The sequence below is a fragment of the Pteropus alecto genome, unplaced genomic scaffold, assembly GCF_000325575.1.
Source record: "Pteropus alecto unplaced genomic scaffold, ASM32557v1 scaffold45, whole genome shotgun sequence".
Lineage (NCBI taxonomy): Eukaryota > Metazoa > Chordata > Mammalia > Chiroptera > Pteropodidae > Pteropus > Pteropus alecto.
This window is the reverse complement of record NW_006442491.1, coordinates 17,316,419-17,327,457: the sequence shown is the minus strand read 5'-3', so window position 1 is coordinate 17,327,457 and position 11,039 is coordinate 17,316,419. Positions and strand designations below refer to the sequence as shown.

At 49.3% G+C, this 11,039-nt stretch overlaps 1 protein-coding gene across 1 annotated transcript in view; it reads left to right on the top strand.

The window, feature by feature from the left end:
- The first annotated feature begins 8,937 nt into the window (after positions 1-8,937).
- LOC102886606 (tyrosine-protein phosphatase non-receptor type substrate 1) overlaps positions 8,938-11,039 on the top strand; it is a 23,841-nt gene continuing 21,739 nt past the window's right edge. Inside the window, exons 1-2 of the mRNA XM_015596882.1 lie at positions 8,938-8,978; positions 9,104-9,188. Of these exons, the coding sequence (XP_015452368.1) occupies positions 8,938-8,978; positions 9,104-9,188 (126 nt within the window). The remainder of the gene's footprint in view (positions 8,979-9,103; positions 9,189-11,039) is intronic.

Sequence of the window (11,039 nt, the reverse complement as noted above, 5' to 3'; positions counted from 1 at the left end):
TGAAGAAACTGAGTCTCAGAGAGGTGGAGTCATTTGCCCTAGGTCACACAGCTTGTAAGTACAGAGCCAGAATTTGAGTCCAGGCCTCTAAATGCTGCAGCATCCTCATCACTGCTTTCCTCCTTCCATTCTGGCCCCTGCGGTCTCTTCACCCATAGGAGCTGAGCGAATCAAATCCTCTTTGCTCTTGCTCCACACTTTTCAGTGATTCCTATTGCCCTTAGAATAACATCAAATTCTTTACTCACGAGGCATAGCATTTTCTGGACCACTTCTATCTCTCCAGCCTCATTCTGTACCATCTTTTCCTTCCCTATAGGTTGTGGCCACAGTGGTTTCTTTCTGGCCCTCGTATGCACCAGCTTCTTTCCTACCTCAGGGCCTTTGCATTTGCTGTCCTCTCCCATTAGAGCCACATCTCCCCTGGCCTTTGCTTTGTTCAGGTTTCCCTTGCAGTCTCACCTCCTCAGAGAAGCCTGTCTCAACCACCCCAATCTAAAAGCGGTTCCCCCTTAGTCTCTATTATGGTGCCAAATTCGTATGTTTCCTAGCACTCCTAGCCATTTCTAGATTTGTTTCATGACTTCAGACCAGTCTTCCTCACTAGGATGTAAGCTCCATGAGAGTAGGGACTGTCTCTGTCTTTTCTATTGCTAGGCCTCCTGGGACCTTAGCACAGGGCCTGGCAACATTGGTTGGTTTAGAATATGTTGCCTGAAGAAGGGAACGGGTAGGTACTAAGATCCTCATTTCAAGGAGGAAGCTCAGAGCCACGAGAGCAGAGTTGTGACCTAACGACTGCATAGTCCCTCGGTGGCCAGGGCCATGACCACACCACAAATCCCGGCCCATCGTGCTGACATAAGGATCCCTAAAATATCAGGAAGTACAAAAATAGTGTCCGCTGGGGTGGGGAAAATCAGCCAAGAAACCCTAGAATTTGTACTTAAAATGATGGCTACACAAAATGAGCAAGCAGACCATGACACGTGACACAATCAGTGCCGCACACTCACAGCCCGACTCAGGGTCAGGTCCACTTAAAATGATGGCTACACAAAATGAGCAAGCAGATTAGTGCCGCACACTCACAGCCAGGGTTTGGTGTGGAGGGCCCGACTCAGGGTCAGGTCACTCCAAAGTGTCCTTCATTGCACGAGGCCATCTGGTACTGTGGGTGAAGACATAGGTGGAGTCAGACTATGACCTTGACCAAGTGGCTGTACCTCCCTGAGCCTCAGTCTTGTCCTCTGTGGAATGGGGTTGGTGACATCTTTGTCATGCTGGGTCCCTGCAGAGGTTTGGGGAGGCCTATCATGCACCTGGTAATGTCAGTGCTCGATGCTTGTTAGCCACTATCACTACTACTGTTCTTGTTGTGTAGTCATCATTTCATGGTTTGGGGCTTGAAAGAGCAGGTGGAGACCCACCAGGAGATTTGGAACTTACTATACTGCCCCTTTGGGCCTCAAGTCTCCCTTCTGGGAAGCAGGGGCTCGGCTGGGCTGCTCTCCTGCAGGTCCCTCCCAGCCCTAATGCTCCATCCCAGATATCCATCTCATCCTTCCTCTTGAGGACACTCCAGAGGCCCTCCCTAGCAGGGCAGGCGGTAAAATGGGCACACATTTTGGGTTACATTCCTGAATACGAATTCAGGGTGTGCTGCTTACTGGCTGTGTGTTCTGGAGCAAGGGTTTTCTCCACTCTGAGCCTCAGTTTCCTCATCTGCAAAATGGAAATACTACCACTGTTTCCTCTTACATGGGGACTATTGAGGGTTAAGAGAATTAAGAGCGTGGAAAGTACTTTCGCAAGTTGCAAAAAGTGCTATAAAAGGCATCAGTGAATAGTGTCAGCTTGGGGAAAGATCTCGTCCGGAGACTGTCTGCTATGGCAGCAGAGTGTACTGAAGCCTTGGCAAACGCTGTTTAATAAATGCATGTCGCTTTTAAGGGAGCCTTTATCTAAGCTGAGAAAATGTGTGTGCGTCCTTGGCAGCCTAAGAATCCAGAAGCCTGGGCTGGAGGGGACCCTGTTGCTTGTACATGAGCTCTGATGGCAGACGATGGCAGTAGCAGATGTCTGTGTTTGACTCCTGCCTCTGCCCTTTCCTCGCCTCTCAGGGTATCAGCTTCCTCATCTGTAGGAAGTCGGGATGGTGACAACAGCACTGGCCTCACTAAGCTGTTGTAACAGATAAATGAGAGTTTCTTGTTATCTAGTCTTATCCACACAAGTCAGGGGCCTGTCCTAGAGGAGCAGTTGGGCCTGGAAGCACTTGGGATCTCAGTCTCTCCAGGCCTCAGTTTCTCCCTCTGCAAAATGGGGAGGTGGGAAGAAGGCACCAAGCACAATGGATGGTGGGTGTTGATGTCCCTGCATGCTCCTCAACCTCATCCGGTCCCCCCAGGCCAGGTAAATACGAAGGGCGTTTACAGCACACGCATATTAATAGTTGTTTCCCTCCTGCTTTGCAAACAGGGCCACACTGGAAGCATTTCTTCATCACCTCCAGGTTCAGTCTAAACCCAGCAGACACTCACCAGGGTCTTTGTCCCTGTCTGCCTCCCAGCCTCCTTGCCAACAGGATGCTTAGCCTGCTCACCCTCACCAATCCTGCTCCAAGTGGTCTCGTGCATACATTAGGGCAGAGCTGGTTCTGTCTCAGAGAGAATTCTTAGCTTCTCAGGCTTAAGGCTATGATGCGTCATCCCCTTCATCTTGAAATGTCCGCTGTGTGGTAACAGCTGCTCTGCACTGAGCACTTCCTCTGTGCTAGGCACGATGCTGAGATCCTCACTCGCATTGGTCCTTTTCATCCTTAGAGCAACTCTAGTCATCATTATCATTATTATCATCATCCCCATTCTACGGATGAGAAAGCAGAAGTTCAGAGGGGTTTAGACATTTCTTTGGGCCTGTGAAGTGACAAAGTTGAAATCCAAACAAAAACATATGTTCAACAAATGCCAGGTACTGGTATAAACCTGGTGGGTAGTGCAGGGAACAAAACTAAGCGCCTGCTCTCAAAGGGCTCATAAGTAATCTAGGGTAGGAAGATGGACACTCAAGAAATTAACAAATACATGCTGCGTTGGGTGGTGCGTACAGAACGAGGGGCTTGAGGGAGTAGTATTTTATACCGCGTGGCCAGGGAAGACCTCTGAGGCCTGAAGGAGGTGAGGGAGCCAGTGTGTAGATATCCAGGGATCGAGAGTGCCAGGAAGAGGCAAGGGCAAGTGCAAAGGCCCTGACGTGAACAGAGAATCCGGCATGACTCAGAGCAAGGCTCTAAGGTCCTGGGCACCACGGAAGGATTCCAGGTCTTACTCTGAGTGCAGTGGGAGCTGTGGGAGGGTTTTGAGCAAAGGAAGGTTGTCACCTGGCTCAGGTTTCAAAGGCTCCTCTGGCTGCTGGGGGAGTATATGTTGGAGAGAGGTGAAGTGGAAGCAGGAAGTCCAGTTTAGAAATTTTAATAAGGATCCAGGCGAGGAATGGTGGTGTAGGAGAGGTGGTCAAGAGAGGTCGGAGTTTAGATAAATCTTGAAAGTTGAGCTGGCGGGATCTGCTATTAGATGGGACATAGAAGAGAGAGGGAAGTTGAGGAAATATACAATTCTCAGTCCAGCTCTTCTGATTCCTGACCATCTGACTTTGGGGAGAGAGATGGTGGTATACCCTTGATTACAGGTGAGAAAGTAGAGGCTTAGAGAAAAGTGACATTGCCAAGTCACGCTGCTAGGGATGAGACATATGGTTCTTCTGGCCCCAGAGCCCGAGCTATAGGCTGTGTTGCCACTTAAGCAGTTCACTTGCTACCTGGAGGGGCTACAGGGCCTACACTTTCCCTGCAAGGATATGTCATGATACCCAGTTCCCTGAGTGGCCTGGAGTGGGAGTGGAGGAGAGTACCCTGGGCCTGCTGGGCCCACTCCCATCTTACTTACAAGGCCACATGCGTCCCCGTTTTTGCTGGCTCCAATGCAAGTGATAATTTCTATCACAGCACCTGGCGTGTCTCCACACAATGGGTTTATACAGCAGTAGCAGTAGACCGCTCCCGGTGATGGCCTGCTGTTCAGATGGCAACTGAAGCCATCCTTCGGTATGTCAGGTTAGCCCAGTCCTAGGCTTGCCCTATCCCATCTTGCTCACAGCCAACAAGCATGTCCCAAGGACCCTGCCCTGGTCTCTGGATTGTCCAGAGCTCTTTTCTCTTTTACACCTTCGCTCATGTGGTTCCCCTCTCCTGGAATGCTTTCCTCCTTCCCCAGCCTCTGTCAGACTTCAAGACCTATCTTGGGGCCACCACCTCCAGGAAGTCTTCTCAGGTCCCACCCTTTTTCCAAGACTCCATCCCCAAGCCACTACTTGCTCACTGATTTCCCTGCATTTGGTCATTGCCCATGTCCAGGACTCTGCCCCCACAAAGGCAGGGACCTCTCTTAATCAGTTGTGGCATCTAGGATAAGGGCTGGCAGCAGAGTGAGGTTTGAGAGGGCATGAATGAATCAGTCTGCCTCCAAAGGAAAATCAATGCCTAGCTACAACTTTCAGAGCCTGGAACACCTGCTTTGGAGCCTCGAGTTCCCTCGGGAACTACAGAGTCCACATAGCCATCCACCCATGCAGCCTCCTCCATGAATCAGCCCAGGGACCATCTGTCCCCCACCCAGGGTCATGAGCTTCAGCAAGGCAGTTCCAGGCTGACCTCTTCAGCACTGGGCCCTGTAGTCACATATAGTAAGTAGGTATCAATAAAGGTTTGAGCCTCCTCTCAAGGGCAGGAAGGACCCTTGAGAGGAGGCTCAAGGGTCCTTCCTGAAGGTTTGAGCCTCCTCTCAAGGGCAGGAAGGACCCTGTGCCAGGTGCCCTGCAGAGCCATGCCCACCAGGAGCTGATGACAGACTTGAGGAAAGCATCTCGCTTGCCCACCTTCTTCTTTACACCCTCGTGCATGGAAACTCGCATATGCCAGGCACGTTCACAGCTGGGCACGTGGACACACAGGAGGTATACAGACAGTGGTTCCCACACGTGCTGTCATCCCTGCTCCCCAGCGATTACGTCAGCACACCCTCTCACATTCACACTCATGTGTACACCACGGCCCTCTCACACAGCCCTCCCTGCACACACCCCCTCTGCACACACATGAACGTGTACACATCCCACTCACATGCTTGTCTCTCTTCTTCTCACATACACATTCACATGCACCACTATGCTCACACCCCTCCTAGATATCTGCTCGTACGCTCAGACACAGACACACCCTCTCATGCCATTGACATGCTCACACACACCTAGGCCACCCATGATTCATGAAGGGGGTGAACTCTCCTGCACACAGTTCACACCCCTCATGTTCTTGTTCACTGGCGCCCATTCAAACACACTCTGAGCTGCCCCGTCACACATGGCTGCACACACGCTTCATCTTGTGCACACGCTCACATGTGCACATATCCCCTGGGGCCCACCCATGCATATGTGGCACTCGGCACACTCAAGCACATGTGTACACATTTGACACACTCAGGCACGTGTGTACACACTTGCACATCTGCTTTCTTTCATTCCTGTGTGCATACTCTCATCTGCATTCCTGTGCTCCACATTCTCACACACAGCCATCAAATCATAACCCAGAAGATGCCAAAGGCAGCACACGATGAGGTGCTGCTGGGTGTGGGGTCTGATAAACCAGCAGCCCCAAGGACAGGCAGTAATGATCGTGGTCAGGGAAGGAGATGCTGAGTGGCCTCTGCTGTCGGGGGCTAGAGTGTCATTCGAGCCATCTTGGAATGCTGAGCCCCTGGCACTGCCAGAGCTCTGGCCATAGACGCCTTCCCAGTCTCTGGCCTCCTTGAGTTTGTGGAAACCTGAGGGGTAGCCTCCATCCTGTCCCCAAGGCTCTTGCTCTGGTGACTCACTGCTTCCGAGGGATGGGCAGTCTCCCACGTGTCAGTGAGTGCCTGTGTGGGCAAGGCTGGCTCTTGGGAATTGCACATTTCAGCTTCGTTCTCTGCACCCGATGAGGCAGGCTTCTGGAGGAATCACACCCAGGAATTACAGTGGCCCTATTTCCCTCCCAGCAAGTGTCGGTTCTAAGTTAGTTTTTTTTCCATTAGAAAAGCATCATTCAATTTTCTGATGAAAATTGTTTTTCTCTTTTCTTAATCTCAAAAGCCAGATGTGAATATTGGGGGGAAGAAATCAAATATATTTGTCTAAGCCCGATGGTCAGTTCTCAGCCTCATCTTACTGCATCTCTTATGCCTTCCTTGGACTGTTCATGGAAAATAAGGAAGACAGGTGGTGGGAGCAGCAGGTCACTGGGAGTTGGCGGGAGATGGGGTCAGAGATGCCAGCAGGAGCCACTTGTCTAAGAGGTCGGGGTTCATTCTAAATTTGATTTATTTATTTAAAGTCTATCTTCTCTACCTCCGTGCAAGCTCCACGAAGGGACACAGCCATTCCTCAGCCCTTAACTCAGAGCCCGGCGCACACCACATTCCAGTAATTCATCCCCGTCCGCTCCTGTACTATGGGCTCCTGCATCACGGGGACACTGAGTTCCTCTTAGAACATACACAGGACAGGTACCACTCACTGTGCTGACTTCTCTCATTAGAAAACTTATTCATAGGTTTTATTTCATTAATTTAATTTTTTTTCAAAAGCAGTAAATGTTCTATAAAATAAAAAGAAAATGTGCCCGCCCCGGTCCCACTTCTCAGACGTAACACACATCAACGTTATGGTGTTTATCACTCTAGACCTTGTTCTCTAGACATTTGATTGGTCAGTCAATCTGCAGATTTTTATTGAGAATTTACTCTGTGCCAAGCACTGTATCAGCAGCTGTGGAAAATAGCAGTGAACAAAACAAACTTCTAAGAGAGAAGTTTCATTCAAATGATGAACATATATGTAACACACATTGCATATATAGATTTTTCTTATTACAAACAAAATACTGTAAATATTCTTTAATATTCATCCAGTTTAGAAAATCTGAAAAATCTCCAAAATGGAAGGGACAAAAAAGAAAAAGGAAAACTCATTGGCTTTAGATTCATTATCCAACGAGAGTCGTGTTTTATAGCTTTGTATCATACTTTGCAGTTGTTTATTTGCATATAGTTTTATTTTATTTTACAAAGTCACGAGCATGCTGAAAGCATAGTTTTTCCTTCTTTTTTATTGCACAGTAGTGCAAACAGAAAACATAAAAACAAAAGCCCTCGTAAATCTACTACTTGCAGTTAATCACTGCTAATCTTTAATATCATATATACATTTTTTTTTTCAAAATTAGAAGCTTGAGATCATTCTGAAAATATCACTCAGTAGCTGACTCTGAATTTCTAATATATCTCTGTGTCGATAACTGTAAATCTACACTGGCATTTTCTTGGCTACAGATTTGGTCGTCAAGTGGGTTCCCCATCATGGGATCAACCAGTCTCCTTTTCTTGGCTATTAGGATATTTCCAATTTTCTGTTTTTAGAAGAACATCTGAGTGAATGAAGCAAAATGTTTGCACATATCCTTAGTCATCTGAGTATGATTTTACATTGTTTTTATTCACTCAGATTGTAACGACATCAGAGCGATGACCCCAGTTGTCTCTGATGGTATTCTATGAGATTATTATTTTGTTTTTATACTTTTCTGTTTTCTCTAAATGTTTGCAACAACAAGTTTTATTTGCATAATCACAACATCATTCGAAATTATGCCATGCAAAAATTTCCAGATTACCACAGTTTTCATGTTGACGGGTTTTAGTGACTACCTGTCATTCCATCTAGGGGATAGGCCAAAATTCACTTAACCATCCCCTATCTTTGGTTGTTTAGGTTTTTTCCCAACTTTTTCAAGATTGTTATGCAGGAACCCCGGTCCAAACAGCTTTCACACCTTTGGTACATCCGGCCAAACTGCCTTCCGGAAAGGATGTTCCAATTTCCACTCCTCCCAGCAGTGCATGAGAATCCCTGTCCAGCCACCATCCTCTCCCAGAGATGGACCCTTGGAGTCACTCTCTCTGCCAGGAGGGTAGGAGAGAGCAGGAAAATGGTTTTGTTGGCATTGCCAGCATGATGACTCCCCCGGCCCAGAACCACAAGAATGAGTTTTAACAAGCCCGGTTCCCAGAACAGAACCTGCAGAGAGAAAGAAAACCAAGCAAGCAGGGAAAAACTCTCTGCTGGGAAAAAACACACATACACAGATTAAAATAATATTTGGCACTTACGTCGCACTTTAAAATTCTTCAAACGCTTTATAAACACTAGCTAATTAATTAAGCCACCTAAATCTGGCTGCAGTTGGTGGAGAGAACTTAAAAAAGTGGGGAGGGGCAGCCCTACACAGCTCCAGATTTGATTGTCGCCCGCCTGGGGTGTGATTGCAGGCCTCCGGCTGCACCACAAGAATAGCCCTGCTCCGACACACCGCATGCCTGATTCCACAGCCTCCTCTTCTGCTCACACCGCTCCCCTCACAACAGCTGACTCACAGCCCTGTGTGATGTTATCGATAAGGATAATAATAACTGCCATGTATTACAGGCGTCTTCTGTCGGCCAGGCACAGTCCCAGGCTCCAGGCTTGCCCATAGCCTGGATGTGCCTGTAGCAGCTCCATTAACAGACAAGGAAAGAGGCTCCGAGAGGGGATTTGCCCTGGAGCAAGTAAAAGCCCCGCTTCGTTCATTCACTCATGCATTCATTCAACATGTATCTGTAAAGAGCCTAGTGTGTGCCAGACACTGTTGTAGGCAGAGAGTTAGAAATTCTCCCTTGCGGATCCTACACCTTGGATGGAGGGACATGACAATCTAGAGAAAATCAAGTAAGTGATATATCTGTGATCATAATAGGAACAGAACTCAAAATTTAACCAGCACCTCTGTAGCAGGCACCTATGTCCAACTGTGTCATAGCCCTCACGACTATCGTGGTGGGGTGGGTGGCAGTACCTCACTTAATGGAAGGTGGAGTGGAGGCCCGGGGAGGGCGGGTGCTGAGCTGGCGAAGGGGAAACCCCTGCTTTCCCTAGGCCCGCTGGCCCCAGCCTGTTCTGCCTCCAGGCAGCATTTCCAGTTCATCCAGTCTTCACGCCAGAATACAGATCCACTGGGAATGTTCCTGACTGGATGCTGTTGGCAGTTGCTGGTACTGCCTCAGATGTCTCTGGGTCGCTGCCAGGCTCTTTTGGCCTCCTCCATGTGCCTCTCACACACCTGGCCACCAGCTCCACACGTGCCCCTGTCCTCTGTGCGTTCTGGTTTCTTTCCTTCACCGGTGAGGGTCAATCCGTCCTATAGCTGTCACTCTGCCTCTCCACTCACCTGCCATGAGAGCCCAGGGATCCCCGGCACGAGAGTCAGGGCTGAGACAATAGGCAGGTGGATGAGAATGGGCTTGCCTGCAGTAAGAGCAGACTGGAGTCTAGGGCCCTCCCTTCCCTCTGGTGCCCGGCCTCTACCTGTAGGATGGTCCCAGGCCACAGGCTGGTGGGCAAATTTACACAGTTTCTCTTCTCCATTGCCAGAGCCAGAGGGGGCAGGGGACTGCTCAGGGCATCAGCTGCAACCCTGTCTTATGTACCAGGGAAAGGTGGCCTAGGTCAGGACAGGACAAGGTCACATCACGGGTCAGTGGAGCACCCAGCCAGAGATGATACAGTCTGCCTGCACCTAGGCTGCTGCCACTCCACATCTGTCAGTTTCTCACTCTTGTCTCCATCTGCCTCTCCTACTGTCTATCTCTGCAGTTTTCTCTCTCTCTCTCTCTCTCTCTCTCTCTCTCTCTCTCTCTCTCTCACCCCCTCCCTCCCTTCCCCTCTCTCTCTGTTTCTCCAAAGTCATCTTTATAATGCCCTTTCTCCCAATCCCCCCACCTTGCTCAGAATCCGAGCCCTGGCTGTGCCTTGCTCTGAGCACCTGCAGCACATCTCATAGCAACTTCACCTGCCTCTTTATCTTCCTCTGCCTGCGTCCTTCCCTGTCTTCTCTACCCAGAGCCCTGTCTGATGTGCTTCAGTCCTCTCCAGTTTGGGGCTCAGGCCCTCCCCCTCCACTGACCTTCATGACTCCTTCCAGCTGCCCTACCTGAGAGCCCTTGAGGCCTGAACTGGTTCCATCTCCTGTGTGTCCCCAGCACCCAGTGCGGGCCTGGCCTACAGGACCATCAGCAAGTGTTGATAGGAATAAAGTTCGAGCAACAGACCCTCTCTCATTTATTCATCATATAATGACAGTAGCTTCTCCTATGCCCAGCTTGGACTAAAAGCAGAAGGCTAGGAGGTGTTTACCCACCTTGTAGATAAGGAAACTGAGACTCAGAACCAAAAGATAAAAAGAGACTAAGGTTCAGAAGGCAGTAAAGGGACCAGCCCAAATGAAGGGCAGCGCTCACATGTGGTGCTTGGCAGTATTAAGCACACATGCAGGAATCCCTCTTGGCTCGTCTCAGTGGCCCAAGTGTTGGCAAAAATCATGTAGCAGTATGCCCTGAGCCAGGATTCGAACCCAAGTCCTCCTGCTTCACTATCCGCATCCTGGACGAGGTCCACCTGCTGAGTACAGCTTCCCTGCTCAGGGCCTGCTTCCTGGGCCAGCTTGAAGATCTAAACTCTCGTAGAAGCACCCACACACCGTGCTGCCACCCACCACTGAGCCTTCACCCAGGTGGTTCCCTCTGTCAGGAACACTGTGCCCCTTACTTCCTGGTAAATTCAGATTTGAATTCAGAGTCCAGCTCAGGCATGACTCTTCCAGAGAGGGCTTAGACGTTCACACCCACTCTCTGCCATGTCATTTAACCTCTCTGTGCCTCAGTTTCTTCATATGTAATAGGCTCTCACATTACAGGTTCATTGTGAAGGTTATATACAATGATACATGCAGTGTGCTGAGCTCAAGGTCTGTTCATGGTTTAGCTCAGTCACTGAAAGTCGTTACTGATAAACACTTGACAAAACCTAAAGGATCACCTATGGGTGAAAAAATAACCTCTGTTTCC